Raw genomic sequence first — 21,995 nt, 5'->3', positions numbered from 1 at the left:
AAGGTTTCTTCATCCTGTCTGCTGTTCATACACAGCATGTGGTTATGGCCACTCGTTTAAATCTCGACACAAACGGACATTGTTCCTGAGTACCCTCTCGCTGTGTCATCAAGTGAACATGAGCTGTTCCACCAGGTATATCTCCTTCATCAGCCACAATTAACTATCATTTCCCCACTCTGTTTGAAAGCCATGTCCTTGTACTGACAAAGCTCCCCTGAGAAGTTGGAAAGCTCTGCGGTGATTTCAGCTATTTGATTGAATGACTAACGCTGCCTGTGTGCTTCAGCTGCTTTCTGTCTGAGCTGGAGGTCATCTCTGGTCAGGCTTACAGGAGCCTACAACTGGAGGGTGAAACTGTACATTTAGCCTTTCTGAAACCTCCCTCCCTCCCCTGCCTCCCTCCCTCCCCTGCCTCCCTCCCTCCCCTCCCTCCCCTGCCTCCCTCCCTCCCCTGCCTCCCCTCCCTCCCTCCCAGGTGTAACCATGTGCTCCTCTACAAAGTTCATACCCATCCATCAGTATCAGAACAGTTGGGCTGTTCATAGTATTTCACCATGAGGTGCAGTACTGCCGGGTGTATTACCAGAGAAAACAACAAGTCCCAGACCCAAACTCACAATGCCAACTTCTTCCTTCACATCCTCTCCTTCTTCTTCACCTGCTCCGAGCGCTGCAGTCTGACCGCGTGTCTCTCCCTCTGGTGCCCTCTGCAGGCTGCTGCTTGAGCTGCTGGAGCTGCTGTTTGACAAGTTCAACGCGGTGGCTCACGCCCACAGCGTGGTGCTGGCCCAGCTGCAGCAGACGGCCTCCTCGCCCGCCGACGCCATCAAGCTGTACGAGCAGGCCGACGTCTACGCCAAGATCCAGACCGTACTGCAGGTGAGACACACACTCTTACAGAGGAAGGTTCACAAACACACACACACACTCTTACAGAGGAAGGTTCACACACACACACTCTTACAGAGGAAGGTTCACAAACACACACACGCACAGCTCAACAAAGGCTCTACCTCTTTCTCACACGCACACAGAAAGGCTTACACACATACATGCCTGGACCGGGTGAGGGTGAGAGTGCACAGGGATGTATGTTCCTTATCTCCCCCCAGACCAGCTCTGTTCGTCCCTACAGTGTGAACACCCCCTCGCCCCCCCCTGCCCCCCATCACCATGCACTTCACCCAGGGGGCCCCCTCACCCAGGGAGCCCCCTCACCCAGGGGGCCCCCTCACCCAGGGAGCTCAGGCTCTAACTAGCTGTTCCCCAGCCAGCAGCCTCAGGCTCTTCCTCCCTCTTTCATGTCACCAGACCCACTTTACCCTATCAGTCTTCTGCATTCTCCACTTCCTGCTCTGAAAGCAGTCCGCCTACACAGACTTACGGCCAGGGGTTCTAAAGAACCCAGCTCAATGAGCATCTTCCCGCTACTTAGGGAGCAGGATGGAGAGCGAGAGAAGCTGAGCTTGATTGGCTGGTTTAATTGTAGTCCTTTAATTGGTGCATGTTTGCTCCCTGCTCCCGTCTGATTGGCTGAGGGGATGAGCAGCTGTCGACCTATGAGGGACCCCTGGGGATGGCACATCATGGGATTCAACTCTGATTGTGTGTGTGTGTGTAAGTCGCTCGTAGAACATGTTTTCGTTCACATTCGTGTTTTCAGTCACCTGTTTCATCAGTGGAAAAAAAAAAACTCATGTATTGAGAGGGTGTTGTGTCTCCACAATTCTTTCCCCCAGTTTCCATGTAGAATTAGGAATTGAGCTGGATTAGAGAGCTGCTGAGTGCAGAACACAAGTCTTTATTTAGTTTCTTATTACAGAGACAGTGCACATTAATCAGCATTTCAGTAAAAGTGCCGGTTTTAGCCAGCCGGCTAATTTTCCACCGCAGTCCCTGGGCAGGTTATTAAAAACAGTTACAATAAAAACAATCATTAAACAATGACCACACGCAGGGTGACGTAGGACAAGCAAGACATAGCATACGGATAGAGCAACATAGAACGATAAGCAACAAGACATAGCATACAGATAGAGCATGTTGGGAAAATTGAAGCTGTAACACATTTATCTGTATAATAATGATTCTGTGTTCAGCATTCCTTGTGTGTAGAGAGAGGCCTGCCCCCAAATCTGAACTTTGGGTAACACTAGGCATATGTAAATAAGGAGACTTGGGCTGACCACTCTCTCTTACTGGAGAGGCCATAAAAGATGTCTGGCCTTATCTGTGTTGGGTGAATCATGTGGTCAAGCTTACAGGGGTCAAAAGGCGCACACACGCACACACTCAAACACGCACGCACACACGCGCACCAGGTCTACGCAAGGAGCCAATGAAGCCGTGGAACATTTGCATGCCTTTGTCTTAACCAATGACTGTAAAGAGCGGTACTGCTTAAATAGCTAGCTAGCACAACATGCTAGCAGACAAACTTGTAGCACAATGGGGTGTGATGTTTTGTCTCCTTGTGGGCTGGCCGCAAGCAATAAAGCTTTCTTAAACTTGTTCACCGACTGACTGTGCAATGCTTGATAGATTAATATTTCTGACAGAGCAACATAGAACAATAGGCGAAAAGACATAGCATACAGATAGAGTAACATAGAACGATAAGCAACAAGACATAGCATATAGATAGAGTAACATAGAACAATAAGCAACAAGACATAGCATATAGATAGAGTAACATAGAACAATAAGCAACAAGACATAGCATATAGATAGAGTAACATAGAACAATAAGCAACAAGACATAGCATACAGATAGAGCAACATAGAACAATAAGCAACAAGACAAAATCCATAAAAGCAACAAAGTGTTTCCACACCTGACAAGCTGCAGACAACATGGAAAGCAGCAACACACAGCTAGGGGGTTGTGTTCACAAATCTGGATGACCTTTAGCCATGTCTTCATGTTTTGGGTGAAAGTGTGATAGGTAGTACTTACTGTAAGTCGCTCTGGATAAGAGCGTCTGCCAAATGACTAAATGTACTGCATTTATGTGTCTCTGATGGCAGTGTATTCCAGACATGGGAAGCTCTCACAGAGAAAGCGGATTTACTAAAGGTGCTTTTCCTTAAGGGAACTCTACAGTCGCCTCTCACGGCAGACCTTGTGGTTCTGCTGACATGTTTAGTTTTTTTGTTTAACAAAAGTACTGAGTGGAGGGGGAGCCAGGCCCTGGAGGATCTTGAATACGAGACATGCGTCAGTGTAGATTTTCCCAACTCAGGAGCTCATGCTTTCTGAGGATGTAACGGTGTGTTCATTCCTGTATCTACCAACGGTACTTAAGAATGGTTCGCTGAACCCAATGTTAGTTTCCTCAAGGATCACAATGACTCTTAGAGACTTGTTGCCCTTGTTGGTTAGTTGTAATTGATTTAAATTGTTGTACTCGCTGTGATTTTTTTTTTTTTTTTTTTTTTTTTTACTGTTGCTTGCTTTTCTACAGGTACACTTGCACTTAAAGTGATTCACGTTGTTTAATTGTAACTTGTTTAACTACATACTCTTATGGTTCTTCCCTTTGGCACTTATTTTGGTTGTTCACAATATGTGCTTCATGTTTTGGCTGCCCGTAATGTGTTTGGGGCTGTCTTGTTGTTATTATCAGTGACCTATGTACTTTGTAAAGCTCTCTCTTAGTAAGTCGCTTTGGATAAAAGCGTCTGCTAAATGAATACATGTAAAGGAATAATAGGTCAAATCAAGAGGAGATAGTAAAAGATACTTTCTCTCCCCTCTCTCACCTCCTCCTCGCTCTCTCCCCTCTCTCACCTCCTCCTCGCTCTCTCCCCTCTCTCACCTCCTCCTCGCTCTCTCCCCTCTCTCACCTCCTCCTCGCTCTCTCCCCTCTCTCACCTCCTCCTCGCTCTCTCCCCTCTCTCACCTCCTCCTCGCTCTCTCCCCTCTCTCACCTCCTTGCTCTCTCCCTTCCTCCTCCTCCCCCTCTCTCTCTCTTTCTCTCTCCCCCCCTCTCCTCTCATCAGACCCACTCTGAACAAATAGCGCCGGCAACACTGTTGCTATGGCAGCCTGAACTTTTCTGAAGACAGACAATCCTGGGCTCTTATTTTAGGCAAAGAAGAGTCTAGCTAGGGTCCACACACACACACCAACACACACACACACCCCTCAACACACCCTCAACACAAACACACACCCCAACACACACACCCTAACACATGCAGCCAATACATTGATTGAATGTTCTTTATAGTTTCTGAAATATGTAATAATAATAATAATAATAATAATAATAATATTATATAATATGTGTTCAGTTTGTGATAAAAGATTGAAGAGAGATGGAGTAAGAGACAACACATGCATTGTGTTCTTTAGATCATAGGGATGGATGGATAGATAGAATAACAGATGGATACTGATTTGACCAGTGAAGGTTGTGAAGGTGAAGATAAAGAGAAGTTTGAGAACCGAACCTGGAGGGAGGGAGGGATGAGGGAGGGAGGGATGAGGGAGGGCGTGGTTATGTGAATGTATAGCCCTCTGCTGTGCCTCTGCAGTAATGGAAGGCATTAAGCTGTTCTCCGGCATGCGGCCACCACCAGCACCCGATTGCCAGGGGGCCCTCGCTCCCCCGCTACCGCGATGCCAGATAATGTAATCTCTTGATTAGAATACTCATTATGGGAAACGAGGCTTTCTTATTCACTCACTCGTGCTATTATTTCCTGGACGATCGTATCTTTATGAAAGCCTATCTTCCCCTTCTCTCTCTCTCTGTCCTCCGCCTTTATTTAACGCGTTTCTCTTTTCTTCACTGTCACTGTCACTATCTTTTCCCCTCTCTCTCTCTCTGTCTCTCTCTCTCTCTCTGTCTCTCTCTCTGTCTCTCTCTCTCTCTCTCTCTCTCTCTCTCTCTCTCTCTCTCTCTCTCTCTCTCTCTCTCCCTTCCTAACCTCTCCCTCTTGCCCTACAGCTTGTCTCTCTCCATCCTTCCCTCCCTAACCTCTCCTTCCTGCGCTCCGCACTGTCTGTTTGCCTGTCCTCCCTCCTGTAGTGAAGACTTCTCCAGAGGTAGTCCAGTGGTGCAGTACCCCTGACCGCCTGCAGGCTTCTCCTGCCCCCCTGGCCCCTCCTCAAACTAGGACGTGCTAGCCATGTTCTGGTACCCATGGGGGCTTGGTAAGGTCAGGTAGTCGTGCGTCTTTGTGACGTACGTGTGTGTAGTGCGCTTTCGTACGTGTGTGTAGAGAGTCTTCTCTCACAGGACTGGATGATGCAATTCTGGTCCTCCCGAGGAAGTAACGACTTTTTGGCTCAGTCTTACAGCTGCCACAGGTGTGTGTGTGTGTGTGTGGATCAGGGCATGGTTTAACCCGTTAATTAGTAGCGTCACATGTGATCGTTCGAAAGCGGGCCCCACAGAGTACCGTCACACATGTGATTCTGAACATTCCAACCGACTATTTTCCGATAGACAAAAACTATATGACAAACGCTATAGTATGGCTTCAAAATTTACAATTTGGAAGCTAACAAGTAACACTAGCAGGTAGTAACATTGCTAGGAGTATTATGCTAGGTTGCTAGGTAACGGAAGCTAACTAAAGCTAGCTAGCTTTCGTTTTGAAAAAATAACTCACTCTGGTGGCAGCGTCGGTAATATTTAGAACTCACTCCTCTAAAGGTTAAAAAACAAAAAAACAATTCCATAGTCTACTTCCGAACATTCGTCCTCCCTTGTGGCGACATGTTATTAAGAGTCCTCCTCTGTTGGACTCCGGTCTTGGTTGATCCCGTCTCCCCCCCCCCCCCCCCACCTGCAGCCTCTGGGTGGAGGAGCGCGGGAGGAGGCCGACCTTTCCGCTCGACATGATGCGAGACGGAGAGCGGCGCCGACAGGAACACGACGGCCTCCCGGTTCACCCTGATGCTGCCACAGGGCTCCAGCTCTGCGCTGTTACCACGGCGCTCGGCCGGAGTGTCCCGCGAGGCCGTGAAGGAGGTTAACAGCCCTCCTCTGAAAGTCTAGATCCATGTAGCTCTGCTTCTCCCTTCATGCTGCGTGCCGAGTCTGGGGATTTATCGACCGGGACGCCAAACCAGCCGCTTGCTGCCGTCAGTATTACTCTCAGGGTTAGGAAGCAGAGGTTTCCCCCCCCTCCCAATATGGTTTCAAAAGCTTTCCCCAAAGAGGGTGTGAGTATCGATTTCTTGCACAAAGTCTGTATTTTCAGGCTGGGGTATTGGAAAATGTTTACTTCTTTTTCGACAACGATTATTTTCCCCTGATCCATCATGAACCGTCCCACGGATAGAAGCACTCCCAAGCTTTTAAAAATGTTTTCTAGATCCAATTACAATGGATATGCTTGTCTGTCCAGTAAAACACCACCGCCATTTATGTAAAAAACTCTCATCCACTCCAACAACTTCAGTTTTGATGTAGCTAAAAGTAACTTAACCAATTTAATGAAAAACATCAGTGAAATTGCGTTACGTGCCTCGTCCTCGAAACCTACTGAAGCCAGAGAAGAGACGTACACAACCTTTTAGCATCAGGCAGTTTGAGTGGAGATCATTTGAGACACAGAGTATTATACATTGGGGGCCTATCTTTGGCATGGCTTGTCAACGCGATATCAACACACTCTGCCCTTTGACCTCCGAAGGCGTCTTGGTTTGTTAATTAGCGCGACCCACTTGTGTATTCTGCCATGGCGCGTCGTCACGGTGACGGCCGTGGACGCGGCGCCGGTGCGTGCCGTGACCGGAGTGCAGATAACGGTTTTAATGAGCGTCGTCGGCAAAGAGAAGTTTTGTGGCAAGCGCCCGCAAGATGGATGTTGTGGTTAACTGCTTCCCAAACAAGCGCTATCTCGATGAGAAACTGCTTGAAAGCCATTCAGCGGTTCACCGTAAACAAGTCAAGACAAATGTGGTAATGTAGCGACGGATAGCATCTCTGGTCAAGGGAAAAGAGCCTGCTAGAGGCGGGGGGGGGGTGGAGGGGTGCAGACCTGCAGTTGGCCGAGGTGTTTAGGATTTCACACGGACAGAAACCTTTGCTGACACAACAGAGTTTATCTTATGGCTCTCTCTTCCTCCTCTCTCTCTTTTCCTCTTTTCCTCTCTTTTCCTCTCTCTCTTTCTCTCCCTCCCTCTCTCTCTCCCCCTCCCTCCCTCTCTCTCTCCCCCTCCCTCTGTCTCTCTCTCTCCCCCTCTCCCTCCCTCCCTCCCTCACTCTCTCTCTCTCTTTCTTTCTTTCTCTCTATCTCTCTCTCTCTATTCAGATCAGAGACAGGAGCCCTGGGCTCTCAATGGATACAGCATATCTTTCCGATAAAACGAGACAAAGAAGCGAGAGCCATAAAAATATATAAATATATAACTCCACACAAGGCCTCCGATATGCAGGTCGTCATCTCCTCCCGTCAGGGAGAAGCAGGAGAGTCGAGCTGCCAGGGTGAAGCCAGGAGACAATCATCTGCTTTTAATGAGATGTGAAGAGAAGACAAGGCTGGGGCCGTTAGCCCCAGCGTATTAATCACCCTGTCCCTGTGTCATATTTACATATCACTGGAGCGCCGCGCAATCCAGCATATCGATACTGTTGAATAACCGCCCCCGCCTGCTGTCACTGGTTGGCGAGTGTTGCGAAAGCTGCTGTTTTTCTCGTAACCACGGAATCTCGTAGCCACGGTTACAGATTCTGCTGATGAATGAGTATTCATTCTTTTATACTCAGACTTTAATTTTCTCTCTCTTTCTCTGAACGGAGCCGTGTTGCTGACTGCTTGTCAGCAGAAGGTCTAGACAGAGGAGGAGTGGTATCGCCTCGCAGTGGTCCAGTCCAATGGGACTGTCGTGGGCGAAGCTTGGCCTCAGAATCTTTTGAAGGTGATGGAAGTTTCCAGAACAACCAGATCAATGGAACAACAAACCTGTTTGATTTCCAAGGTCGTTCAGTTGGCTTCGACAAGCAAGATGACTCCAGGGGCACCTGCCAATGTGCGGCATGGGCACCTGTCCATGGGGTTTCTTTCAGAAATAGCAAAACCGATAAAAGGTTTTTAAAAATCATACGCAGAACACAAGTTGTAAGACACTCAAGCCAGACAGCTGAAGCCTCTACCGCCGCAGCCTCACAGAGGAACAGGAAGAAGGGGGGGGGGGGCGACACTTCACGTTTATTTCACTTCATTTCCTTAATAAGTTCCTTAATAAGTCATCAGAAACACAGGTGTTCTCCTGGAGCCCCATCAAGGTCTGTCTTCGTTAATTAAGACATGTTGGTCCGGGGGCCAAGTAGGGCTAATGGAGAGGCCGCATCCGGCTCGTTCGACCGGATAAGCCCTCCTCTGCCCTGGATCTAGGCTGGCTCTGCTGCCTGCTGGTGATGGAGTCTGATGGCAGCCAGCCATCGAAGCTCTCTCCTGGGCAGGAGAGACGAACTGCAGTCCAGGACTGTGAGCAGGACCTGGGAGGAGCCTGAGAAGAGCAAAGTAGAGCAAGGACTGTTGAAGCATATTTCAAGTCACACTCACACACAGCCGGAGTGAACTGCGGGCTCAGTTATCTGGTGTGAATAGCCATTCCATCCATCACAGGACTTACTCTACCTCCCCTCTGACCAGGATCTTCCTCAGACCAGCCAGCCGGCCAGCAGTTCAACCAGCCAGAAGTTCAACCAGCCAGCCAGCTAGCAGTTCAACCAGCCAGCCAGCCAGCCAGCAATTCAGCCAGCCAGCCAGCTAGCAGTTCAACTAGCCAGCCTGCCAGACTGCCAGTCTGCCAGCCAGCCAGCTACCAGTTCATCCAGCCGGCCAGTCCACCAGCCAGCCAGCCTGTGAAGGTCACAGCGCGAGCCTCTGATTGTGACACTCTCATGTGGGTGTACGCTGGGCCCTTCCCATGGTGCTTGTTATCCAGGGATCATCAGAGACTAACCCCAGCCCCAGCCTCCCTGCAATGTCACCCTGTCATCCCTGTTAGCCACTAGGCTACCTGTGTCATCCCTGTTAGCCGCTAGGCTACCTGTGTCATCTCTGTTAGCCGCTAGGCTACCTGTGTCATCCCTGTTAGCCACTAGGCTACCTGTGTCATCACTGTTAGCCGCTAGGCTACCTGTGTCATCCCTGTTAGCTACTAGGCTACCTGTGTCATCCCTGTTAGCCACTAGGCTACCTGTGTCATCCCTGTTAGCTACTAGGCTACCTGTGTCATCCCTGTTAGCCACTAGGCTACCTGTGTCATCCCTGTTAGCCGCTAGGCTACCTGTGTCATCACTGTTAGCCGCTAGGCTACCTGTGTCATCACTGTTAGCCGCTAGGCTACCTGTGTCATCCCTGTTAGCCGCTAGGCTACCTGTGTCATCCCTGTGAGCCACTAGGCTACCCGTGTTATCCCTGTTAGCCACGAGGCTACCTGTGTCATCCCATCAGCTGCCTGGCCTGCAGCGACAGACAGGCAGCCTGAGAGGTGGACCACGTTAGCTGCTGGTTGGCGAGCCAAAGGTGTTTGTGAGGAATCGTTAATGACAGAGATTTGGAGACACGAAAGAGCGGGTCATTCTTTTGTGTCAGAGATCCCTATTCAGAAGCATTGGGGAGCAGTGATTCTGAGGGGCGGTAATTCTGAGGCGCGGTGTGAGAGAGGGCCGGGTATTATGCTGCTGTCAGAGTGTGTTGACACGGGGTGTGGGGAGCTGTGTTAGGGCAGCCCTTTGTCTCGCTGTCACCTGGCTGGGGTCTCTTTTCATGAGGACTGTGTGTGGGTGGGAGAGAGAGGGAGAAAGAGAGAGAGAGAGAGAGAGAGAGAGAGAGTGTGTGGGTGGGTGAGAGAGAGAGTGTGTGTGCCCCTGCTACAGTGCTGGGCTCTCGGTGTGACACGGAGCAGTTTTTGTTTTGGCAGCTGTGATAATGCTGCTGTTCATCATCCCTGAACCCAGTATGACAGAGAGAACCTCTCTCTCTGTGTCTCTCTCTCTCTCTCTCTCCCTCCTCTCTCTTTCTCTCTCTCTTTCTCTCTCCCTCCTCTCTCTCTTTCTCTTTCCCTCCTCTCTTTCGAACAACAGACAGGGCGTCTGTGAGCCTGGTGCGCTTAAGGAGCCGTCTGCCCACCTAAAGGTGACAGTAATACGATCTGATACAACTCAGGACAGGAAACACTGGAACGAGACAGCTTGTTGCTGGAATAAAGGTGATTTTAATTAGATGTAATGTCCTTGACTGGTGCGGTGCTTGACTGGTGTGGTGCAAGACTTCCTGTTTGCTCAGTAACACACGCTCGGACAGACACACACAGACACACACACACACACAGGAAGATACATTAAGAATATGGACAGCAAACGTACTTCTCCTCCATATCCTGTATTCCTGTGGTCATATGTCTTCCTCTGCTCATCTGTCTGTTCTCCTGTCTTTCTTCTCCCCTCCTGTCTCCCCTCCCCACTCCCCACTCCCCTCTCTCCTCCCTTGTCCTCTTGCTTATCCGGGTGCTTAATTGCCTCCAGATCTCTCTCTGTGGACTAATGTAATTCAAGTGGGGTGGGAGCCCTTCATCAGCTGAGCACTGGTGTTTCATTAGGTCCTGTGGCTGCTGTGCTCGCTGGCCTGGGCTCCTTCAGACCATCATTAGTAGTTAATACACTGATACGATTAGCAACAGGGCTACACTCACCAGGCTCAGGGGCTTTCTGTGCTGTCTCTGCTGTGTGTGTGTGTGTGTGTGTGTGTGTGTGTGTGTGTGTGTGTGTGTGTGTGTGTGTGTGTGTGTGTGTGTGTGTGTGTGTGTGTGTGTGTGTGTGTGTGTGTGTGTGTGTGTGTGTGTGTGTGTGTGTGTGTGTGTGTGTGTGTGTGTGTGGGGGGGGGGGGGGGGGGGGGGTTGTAGAATTAAACATTTAGTCAACACTAAATATGCACCTATATTTAACTTTATACAGGGAGAGTGTCTGTGTGAACATAATGTGTGTGAGTGAACACTGTGTGTGTGTGTGTGTGCTGGCTTCCCTCCTCAGTGACTGGGGTCTTCTCTGCAGCTTTAATGACATCATCATTAGGGGTCGGCTGGATTTCCATCTGCTCAGCCATTACTCTCACCCCACTTTGAGCAGATGCACACACTCTCACACACTCACAGACACACACTCACACACACACACACTCACACACGCTGGTCAGAATTAGAACCACGGAGGCCAAATGACCCTGTAAATTATGAAGCTGTTAGAAACGAGGAGCCAATTGAGAACATATGTATTCCCACAGTGAGAGAGATGGAGAGGGAGAGAATGGAGAAAGTTAACTTTGGCAATCGCGTCTGAGTTTTGAGTATGTCGTTGGCGGGTTATTGTTAGATCTCGATTAGGAATGCATGAACTTTGTTGCGACTGTGATGGAGCTGTGCATGAATCACTCAGACGGATCTGAGCCCGTAGGCAGGGTGTTCCGTCTGGAGACGTGTGTCTTCACCGAGGGCCTGAGCTCATCAGCGTCATGTGACAATCCACCGTAATGGAGTCCTGCTAGTAACAGACGGCTCTGTTGTCGTTTTGTTAAAACGGTGCGTAACGCCGTGCCTACCTTCTGTGTTGTCGCTGCTCGGATTTATCTTTCTGAACTCGTACTGGTATCAAATCGGATCGGATGACTCCCGTTTCACATTCTTACTTAATAACAGCTACTGCGAGATGTCTTTTGAAAATTTTGTAGGTTTATGTTTTGTGACGGTTATGAAGGTTCTGGGAGGTTCTGGGAGTCCTTGCTGAGTTCTTCTGTGTTCTGCAGGTTCTGCTGATGGACTATCTGGACGTGAAGAACACTCGCAGCTCCACCGAGGCGTCCGCCCAGCTGTCCTATGCCAGCACTGGGAGCGAGTTCGCCGCATTCTTCGCCAAGAAGAAACCCCAACGGCCCAAGCAGTCTCTGTTCAAGTAAGATACCCAACACTACCCCACACCTGCACCCAACACTACCCCACACCTGCACCCAACACTACCCCACACCTGCACCCAACACTACCCCACACCTGCACCCAACACTACCCCACACCTGCACCCAACATTACCCCACACCTGCACCCAACACTACCCCACACCTGCACCCAACACTACCCCACACCTGCACCCAACACCACACCTGCACCCAACACTACCCCACACCTGCACCCAACACTACCCCACACCTGCACCCAACACTACCCCACACCTGCACCTAGGGCTGAACGATTAATTGCATTTGCGATAATATCGCGAACAAAACAATATTTTGTAATCGCGAAGGCTGCGATTTTACTTTGGTCACGTGACACGCGAGAGCAACGCAGTTTGCAGACGAAGGATCAACTTTGCACGTTACACTTTACCTTGACCTGTATGATGACCTCAGTCTCTAAAGAACCTGACACTACAGACACTTTGCCAATTTTGCCTTTAAAAAAGATGCTGCGCAGTGTCAAGTATGGTGCAAAACCTGCCTGGTTAACGTTGCTACCTCAAAGCCATGTTTAATGCATAGCTAAAATGACTAGCCTTGTGTGTGTGTTATCCTGGCCTTGTGTGTGTGTGTGTTATCCTGGCCTTGTGTGTGTGTATGTTATCCTGGCCTTGTGTGTGTGTGTTCCAGGTTTGAATCGTCGTCTCACGCCATCAGCATGAGTGCCTACCTCCGAGAGCAGAGGAGAGAACTGTACAGCAAGAGTGGAGAACTTCAAGGTAGGGAGGGAGGGAGGGAGGGAGGGAGGGAGGGAGGGAGGGAGGGAGGGAGGGAGGGAGGGAGGGAGGGAGGGAGGGAGGGAGGGAGGGAGGGAGGGAGGGAGGGAGGGAGGGAGGGAGGGAGGGAGGGAGGGAGGGAGGGGGGTAGGGGGGGAGGGGGGTTTAGGGGAGACAGAATGGAACATGGAGGAGTTTGCATGCGAGGGAGAGATGATGGGATGGAGGGGAGGAGAGGTATCACAGAATAAAGGGGTGGAAAGAGAGAGAGAGAGATGGATGGAAGGAGGGTTGTTAAGCGCTTTAGAGGAGAGATGGGATAGCTTGCTATGAGAGAGGGGAGGTGGAAGAGCAAAGTAATCATGAGGGAGGGAGGGAGGGAGTTTACCCTTTTTTGTTTTAATACACACACGCGTGCGTCGGCACCAGGAGGAGCTAGACAGTCAGATCCTAGAGAGTATCCAACTTTCCATAGCTTGATTCTCCTCTTCCTCTCTGTGTTTCCTCTCCTCCTTTTCCTCCAGCACTCCACTCTGACCTTGAGCTTTCTGTCAGTGCTACCTGACAGCACGGTCTGTCTGCCTGGTTCACACCTGGCTCCTCCGAGACAGCGTCTGAATAACATGGAGGGAGGGACTGAGAGGGAAGGAGAGAGATAGATAGAGAGGGGAGAGAGAGAGAGGGGGGAGGGAGAGAGAGGGAGTGAAAAAGAGAGAGAGCAAGATAGAGAAAGAGGGGGGAAAGAGAGAGAAAGAGAAAGAGGGGGGCGAGAGAGGGAGAGAGCGAGAGAGAGAGATAGAGAGGGGGAGAGAGAGGGAGAGAGAGAGAGGGGGAGAGAGAGGGGGAGAGAGAGAGGGGGAGAGAGAGTTGTCACGTTGAACACAGAGATGGTCGTACTGGATGGAGTACACCCACACCACACATTTTGGTCATATGTCAATATTCTCATAATTACATTTTCCAGGGTACTTCATAAGGTGAGTGTCTTCAGAGAGTCCTCCTGGTCTTTAGCTCTGAAGTTGCCGGAGGGGAATATTACCTTTAGTTATGTGGGAGAGAGCCCAGGCTGTATCGAACGCCTCAGACATTTAAATGTCTCTCTGCCTCCGAGCTACGATTCCGCTTTGATAGAAAACGTCTATCACGCCCAAACCCAGTCGCAGGAGAGAGAGACAGAAGACTCGGATTAACATGGGGTTAAAAAGAACTGATACGACTGTGTGTGTGTGTGTGCGCGCGTGTGAAAGAGAGAGTGTGTGTGTGTCTGTGTGGTATTTGGGCCGGTTGAATGCCTTGAAGTGTTGAAGGAGATGAGATTTCTTCTTTTTTTGACTCCACATCGCCAGAGTCACAATGAGAGGCAGTGGGCCGGGGAGTCACTGAATGGCGGCAAGAAAATCATTTCAGAAAGTGAAATAAGTGGAGTGTGGTGATGGGCTGAGATATTGAAGGAGGCAGGAAGCCATTGTTTTCAAACACAGAGGGGGAAACCGTTCTTGGCTTTCGGAAGAAGGGAATTAAAAAATAAGAAATCGCCGCATGGAGACGGCTGTTCATCTCTCTCTCTGATCGTTATGAAACAAAATAGAAAGAGCGAGCAAGGAATGCAGAGATGAGGAAGAGGACAGTTTGGAACATCTATTGATCAGATTTATAGGAAACTAAGCCATTTACCCTGTGTGTGTGTGTGTGTGTGTCCACTCATTACCACACAGACAGAGCTAAGAGAGGCTTAATTGCAGGCCCCCCTCCCCCCCTTTCCCATCTTGCTTCGATGATTCCAGCGCAGGTTCCCAAGACTTCATTATACTTCCATATCTACCTCATCTGGGTGCTGGAACTGTATATGTGTGTGTGTGTGTGTGTTACCATGTCCCCTTCTAAATATCATGTGGAGGGTCATGTGCTGTGGTACCTCCTCCTCCAGCTAGCCACATCTGTAATAGGTTCACACCTTTTCATTCCTGATGCTGGGATTGCCCTCTCAGCAGTATTACCTGGCTGGGAGGGAGGGGGAGGGAGGGAGGGAGGGAGGGGGGAGGGGGAGGGGAGGGAGGGGGTCTGAGCTACGCCTGCACACAGCGACCTGTCTTTCAGCTCCTCCTTCACTCCGGCTGACCCTCACTTCTTCATAGATTGAGGCAGAACAGATGTGAGACTCCCTCCTCTCTCTCCCCCCTGCTTTTTCTGTCCCTCTCTTTTGATATTTAAAGTAGGGTTGTTGGCAAGGTGTTTGCAAACAATAAACCAGTTCTTCCTCGAGAGACATAGTTACTCCCCACACACACACAGACACACACACACACACACGGGACACTCGACCCAGAATGAGGAAAAAAGGCAATCTTGTATTAGTTGGTCTTGTTTATGCATAATAGTGTTGTGTTCCCCGGGGAGAGGGGGAGGAGGAGAAGAGAAGGAGGAGGAGAGGAGTGACTGACTGCTCCGGGGGAGTCAGAGTGCTGTTTCCTGTCAACATGATTTGTTCCCTGCACAATGGGGAGGGGGAAAGGTGCAAATGGAAAAATGTCTGGCAGGGAGGTGGAGGGGAGGGCAGAATGGGGAGAATGAGGGGTAGGGAGGGGGAGGGAGGGGGAAGACTTCCTCTCAGCAGAGCTCCTCATAGCAGATCTCCTCAGAGCAGAGCTCCTCTCAGCAGAGCTCCTCATAGCAGAGCTCCTCATAGCAGAGCTCCTCATAGCAGAGCTCCTCATAGCAGAGCTCCTCATAGCAGAGCTCCTCAGAGCAGAGCTCCTCATAGCAGAGCTCCTCATAGCAGAGCTCCTCATAGCAGAGCTCCTCATAGCAGATCTCCTCATAGCAGAGCTCCTCATAGCAGAGCTCCTCTCAGCAGATCTCCTCAGAGCAGAGCTCCTCAGAGCAGAGCTCCTCTCAGCAGAGCTCCTCATAGCAGAGCTCCTCAGAGCAGAGCTCCTCAGAGCAGAGCTCCTCATAGCAGATCTCCTCATAGCAGAGCTCCTCATAGCAGAGCTCCTCATAGCAGAGCTCCTCATAGCAGAGCTCCTCATAGCAGAGCTCCTCATAGCAGAGCTCCTCATAGCAGAGCTCCTCATAGCAGATCTCCTCATCACCACCGTGCCTTCTGGCTCCAGAGGGACAGCTCTCGTAGACTCTCCCTCCGGCCGTGTGTGTGTGAGGCCTCTCCTCCAGCCTGATCGATACCTGACTCCCACAGACCTCGCTATTAGGATTTATCATATTCATAAATGGAAGCTGAGATTGGATTGAACCTTCTGCATGAGGAAGTCAATAATTATTGGAGGATTACATCGGAGGATGTGCTGGATACATGCTCACTTGGTCAGGCATGGTGATTGATCCTCTCTCTGTCCCTCTCTCCCTTTCTCTTTGAGCGAATGCATAAAATCAAGTATTTGCCCTCTATGTGTCTGTTGATGCTACACACACACACACACACACACCTTCCTTAAACTTTACTCCACACATACCTTTTTGAGGCAGCAGAGGAAGTCAGCAATCAGAGCTGTCTTCCTGCATACAGATCAGCCCAGTACTGCTCCTGATTGTTCCACGGGCATTGTGGGTAATTACAATCAGGGCTGGAAGCAGCAGTGTGTTCAGGGGGAGGAGCAGGGGTTGGTGGGAGGGGCTTCGGAGGACGGTCAGTAGAGAATTTGTAGAAGTTTTATAGTTTAGTGAGTTTTTAAATGTTTTATCCTGGAATATCTGATGCGTGCAGATGTTGAGTCCAGGTTTTACCAGCATTGTTTCCTGGTATATCAGTGCTGTTTCCTGGTATATCAGTGCTGTTTCCTGGTATATCAGTGCTGTTTCCTGGTATATCAGTGCTGTTTCCTGTTGTATCAGTGCTGTTTCCTGGTGTATCAGTGCTGTTTCCTGGTATATCAGTGCTGTTTCCTGGTATATCAGTGCTGTTTCCTGGTATATCAGTGCTGTTTCCTGGTAAATCAGTGCTGTTTCCTGGTATATCAGTGCTGTTTCCTGGTAAATCAGTGCTGTTTCCTGGTATATCAGTGCTGTTTCCTGGTATATCAGTGCTGTTTCCTGGTGAATCAGTGCTGTTTCCTATAAAATCAGTGCTGGGAAATAGGGAGGGAGATGGGGGGGAGACGGGGAAATGTGGGGGGAGGGAGATGGGGGAGAGGGAGGGAGATGGGGGAGAGGGAGGGAGATGGGGGAGGGGGGGTGATGAGGGGGAGGGAGGGTGGGAGATGGGCGAGGTATGGGAGGGAGGGAGGGAGATGGGGGAGAGAGAGATGGGGGAGAGAGAAAGAGAGATGAGCTAGGTATAGTATAAGGGAGGGAGGCAGGGCAAGGGAGGCAGTGAGTGAGAACACCCCTGTGTACTGGCTTCCACGGTGCATTCCTGTTATGTGGCTCTGTTATCCCCCAGAGAAACATTCCCATTGATGTGTGGCTAAAGGGCATGTCGTCCTCATGCTGGATGGCCCTGCTGGAGTGATGAGGCCATTGATGCACATGTTTGGAGAACGTTTTCCTGTGTGTGTGTGTGTGTGTGTGTGTGTGTGTGTGTGTGTGTGTGTGTGTGTGAGTGTGTGTGTGTGTGTGTGTGACACAGCTTCATTGAGTTCACACGTGTTCTCAGATAGTGAAAGCTATATCTAGTAAATGTCATGTTTCTTCTCTCGTTCAACCAGGATTGCTACACTCTCTCTGCACTAAGAATATATTTACAGATAAACTGAAGGTTGCTTTGGTCACTGGCCGTGCTATTACAATAAAGAGATGGCATGCGGTAAATAGTATTGGACTGAAATCTCTTTAAAGCTCAAATACTGTGTGTACTTAAGTACACACACACACACATATACACACACATACACACATACACATGCACACACACGCACACACTGTATTAAAGCTGCTAAGATGCAATATGGCCAGCAATGATTTCAGAAGGTGAAGATGATAATGTTTAAATCAGTATCAGCCCTGTACTGATATAGGTATCCACACACACACACACACACACAGGACCCCCAATGAGATAAAGGCAGTGCAGAACGTAGGAAGTGATTGAATTTGCCGTGTGTTGAAATGAGATGTGCTTTGGTGATTGGCAGCTCTTGTAATAACATATCCATTGCTGTGGAGCACAGGAGAGGAGATAGCTTGTGACTGGAGCAGGAGAGCAGAGAGGAGTGATGCTGGAGAACACTCAGATGTGGGGGGTGGGGGGGGGAGTGTGATGAAAGTAATAAATACATAAAGAAATAGGATTTGACTGTATGGAACTGACAGTTTACAAGGATACTGTGCCTACAGTACACCAGACACACACACACACACACACACCTATATACACACGCTTACAGACACACACAGGATGTGAGCTAGCATGCCTCGTGCATGGTATGAGTGTTTGCTGCTTCTGTAAATGCTGTTTGCTCATCAGGGTGAGCCAGGCATGACAGTCACACTGCTAGAAGAGGGGGGGGGGAGGTGAGGCAGAAAGAGAGAGGGGGAGAGAGAGAGAGGGGGGGGTGAAGCAGAAAGAGAGAGGGGGAGAGAGAGAGAGGGGGGGGGGGTGAAGCAGAAAGAGAGAGGGGGAGAGAGAGAGGGGGGGGGGGTGAAGCAGAAAGAGAGAGGGGGAGAGAGAGAGAGGGGGGGGGGTGAAGCAGAAAGAGAGAGGGGGAGAGAGAGAGAGAGAGAGGGGGGGGGTGAAGCAGAAAGAGAGGGGGAGAGAGAGAGAGAGGGGGGGGGTGAAGCAGAAAGAGAGAGGGGGAGAGAGAGAGGGGGGGGAAGGGGGGTGAGGCAGAAAGAGAGAGGGGGAGAGAGAGGGGGGGGGAGGGGGTGAGGCAGAAAGAGAGGGAGAGAGAAAGAGGGAGGGGGGGACAGAGGGTAGGGGGGTGAGGCAGAAAGAGAAAGGGAGAAGGGGGGAGAGAGAGAGAGGGAGGGAGGGGGGGTGAGTCAGAGAGAGAGAGAGAGAAGGGGGGGAGAGAGAGGGACGGGGGGGGAGAGAGAAGGAGGGGGGGGGGGAGAGGGAGGCGGGGAGAGGGAGGGAGTTTGTTACCCTTCCTACAGAGATGGATGAAATGAGGGAGGAAAAGATGGGAAGACAGAAGGGGATTGGGAGACGGAGAGAGAGATGTTCTCCCTGACCTGGACGCACGTTAAACATCTAGATAGCAGCCTGTGGCTCTCACCCCCCTGTGAGTACACGTGTGTGTATGTTTTGAAAGTGAGGGGCTCAGAGTGTGGAGGGCCCCCCTGGCCCCCCTCCCCCCTGGCCCCCCTCCCCCCTGGCCCCCCTCCCCCCTGGCCCCCCTCCCCCTGCAAGTGTCTGGTCGGGGGGAGAGACATTTCCTGTGTCGTCCCCCTGCTGAGTCCAATCAAGAGTGTTGCTCGCCCAAGTCACCTCTCCCCTTCCAGAAGCTTCTCTCGTCTCGAGCCAGTTAGAGCCAGTTAGAGCCAGTTTGAGGCATCTTCTGCTCCTCTGGTGATTGGACAGGGGCTGTGTTGAGAGAGGTGAAGTGATTGTTTTTGACTTGTGAGGTTGTCAGGTGCTTGGATGTGGAGGATGAGAGTTTGGTGATGATGGGGGCGGTAGGTGCAGTATGGGCTTGAAAGTCAGATTTGTGATTCACCTGATCCATTTCAGGTTTGACCGAATCTGTCACGATTGGGGGCAAGTTCAAATATGTCTCAGTCCATGAGGGGGGTTAGTTTGGGTTAGTTCTTTACTTTAGCTTTTTGGCACTTCTGATATGGCTAGATATGCTTCTGTTTGCTGTCAGGTCAACTATCTCAAATGGAAGTCATGAAAGAAAATGGAACACTGCCATCTTCTGGATGGAGGATAGAACTGCAGGTGCACTGACCTCTCAAATACATTTACATTTAGTCATTTAGCAGACGCTCTTATCCAGAGCGACTAACAGTAAGTACAAGGACATCATTCTCCCCGAGGCAAGTAGGGTGAAGTGCCTTGCCCAAGGACACAACGTCACGGCACGGCCGGGAATCGAACCAACAACCTTCTGATTAATAGCCCGACTCCCTAACCACTCAGTCATCTGACCCCACTACTCAGCCATCTAATAACCCAAATAACCCAACACTGCTCTTCTCCAGCTGTTAATAGTAAACACACTCCAGAAATGTCACCTGGTTCAAATCCACTGTCCCTTGCGTCTTCGCGAAGACAGAAACCCCATACTTAATAACCAGCAGTGAGTACCTGTGTGTATTATCATTCTCTTCCGCCGACAGCTGAGCATTCATTACACCCCAGCCACAGCGACACACTCGGTTCACAGTGACACTCTTAATAATTAATCCAACTCAATTTGCACCTTTCGGCTATTTATTTATTTATATATATGTCTTGCGAATCTATTTCCCCTTCCTCCATCTCACACTTCTGTGTCTAGGCCGGCAGGATAGACACGGCCTCTCAAATTAATTTTAATAATAGAAGTGTCTCGTTAGGAGCCAATCAGAGACGAGGATGTGAGTATGGGTAGGAAGGCCCGCTCTTGACTGGGACAGTCATACATTATGAAACTGGCCTCTGATCTTATTATAGGAGACTGGTCCCCGCCTTTCACACACACACAGACACACACACACACACAGACAGACACACAGACAGACACACAGACAGACAGACAGACAGACAGACAGACAGACAGACAGACAGACAGACTGACAGACACACACACACACACAGACAGACACACAGACAGACACACAGACAGACACACAGACAGACTGACAGACACACACACACACACACACTCAGACACACACACACTCAGACACGCACACACCAACACACAAAGCCTTCACCCACAATTCAAACAGGAGTTTATTTGTGTTTCTGTGTTTGGTTGAGGCCAGTGCGTAGAGGCAGACACACACACACACACACACACTTTGTAAACGAGGGATTAGAAGTGTTTGTTCTTCCGTCAGCGTGTGTGGTAGTCCGTTTCACATACCAACATGTACACACATGTCTCAGCTCTATTGCACACACAAACACGCCACCAGCAAACACACACACACAAACAAACACACTTCTGTTGTAAATAAGGGATTAGAATCGATCGCAGGCTGGTGTATCTGTGTATTCAACACACAGACAAACACACACACACACTCTTTAGCCCCCGAGAGACCAGAGGAGTGTGTTCTAGAAGGCTCCGCACGTCAGGTTTCCCTCCCCAGATCTGGGCTCGGCTGGGATACATCACAGGATCAAACCATTTCTAATCAAACCCAGGAACGTGTGGCTAATGCAATTTCACTAAGTCACTGACTGGCTTGATTACATGTGGGCTGGGGAGCGAGTGCAGGGTAACACAGCCGGAGGGAGGGGGTGTCAAGTGTGTGTGTGTGTGTGTGTGTGTGTGTGTGTGTGTTTGTGAGAGAAGAGGACACTAGGCATAGGTAAGATGTCATGAGGTGAATTGTATTCATTCAATGCTTTGTGTTTGTGTGTGAGAAAAAGGACTGTGTGTGTGTGTGTGTGTGTGTGTGTGTGTGTGTGTGTGTGTGAGTGAAGCTGGCTGTAAGCATGTGTTCACACCTGCAGGTGTTGTAGCCAGTGGCCGTGGAGGTGTGAGGGGCGATGGGGGATTTGAGAGATTTGCCTGAATAATGTAAGACTGCTTCATCACCTTGCTCATCTGCTGTCCCTCTGGTGTGAACACCCCCCCCCTCTTCCCTGCCTAAGCCTGGATCTGCCTGCACACCAGGGACACCCTGGGCACAGGGACCATCTCTCACACACACACACACACACACACACACCCACAGTCCTTTACACAAACAAACAGACAGACAGACACACAAACACACACAGCCTTTACGCAAACAAACAGACACACACTTCATCCTTTATACAGACACACACACACACTTTTCTGAGTGTTAAAGTTGGCAGGAGACAGTTGCACCTGACCTGTCGCCACCGGCCCGTCACAGACAACATCATGAATATTAACGAGCCTCGTCTGCATATTCATGAGTGCCACGCCATATTGGTTGGCTCAAAGGACCAATGGGAGCCTCTCCGTGTCCTGTTTAGCCTGACACGGATGCAGACGTCTGGAGCATGAAATTAGACACTTCTCTGTCGACGCTAATACCACAGGAGCAGGAAATAAGAGGTGCGTTCCCTCAGGTGAAGTCAGCTGGCTCTCCAAACACACTTCTGGCTCTTGAACATAAGTCCTCCGTCTGTCTGTCTGTGTGCGTGTGTCTGCTTCAGCGTCTCCGGCATGTGTTTGGAGGAAAGGAAAAGTTAGTGTTTCTCCTCTTCACCTCCTT

At 50.1% G+C, this 21,995-nt stretch overlaps 1 protein-coding gene across 1 annotated transcript in view; it reads left to right on the top strand.

Annotated features, from left to right (window-relative positions):
* Positions 1–21,995, top strand: part of exoc4 (exocyst complex component 4) — an 87,421-nt gene that overhangs the window by 13,688 nt on the left and 51,738 nt on the right. The window contains exons 8-10 of the mRNA XM_084701089.1: positions 717–882; positions 11,773–11,918; positions 12,610–12,698. Of these exons, the coding sequence (XP_084557215.1) occupies positions 717–882; positions 11,773–11,918; positions 12,610–12,698 (401 nt within the window). The remainder of the gene's footprint in view (positions 1–716; positions 883–11,772; positions 11,919–12,609; positions 12,699–21,995) is intronic.

Source organism: Hypomesus nipponensis, chromosome 7 (genome assembly GCF_054491055.1).
Source record: "Hypomesus nipponensis isolate SF chromosome 7, ASM5449105v1, whole genome shotgun sequence".
NCBI classification, from domain to species: domain Eukaryota; kingdom Metazoa; phylum Chordata; class Actinopteri; order Osmeriformes; family Osmeridae; genus Hypomesus; species Hypomesus nipponensis.
Note: the sequence above shows the minus strand (reverse complement) of the source record. Positions and strands in the feature narration are given on the sequence as shown.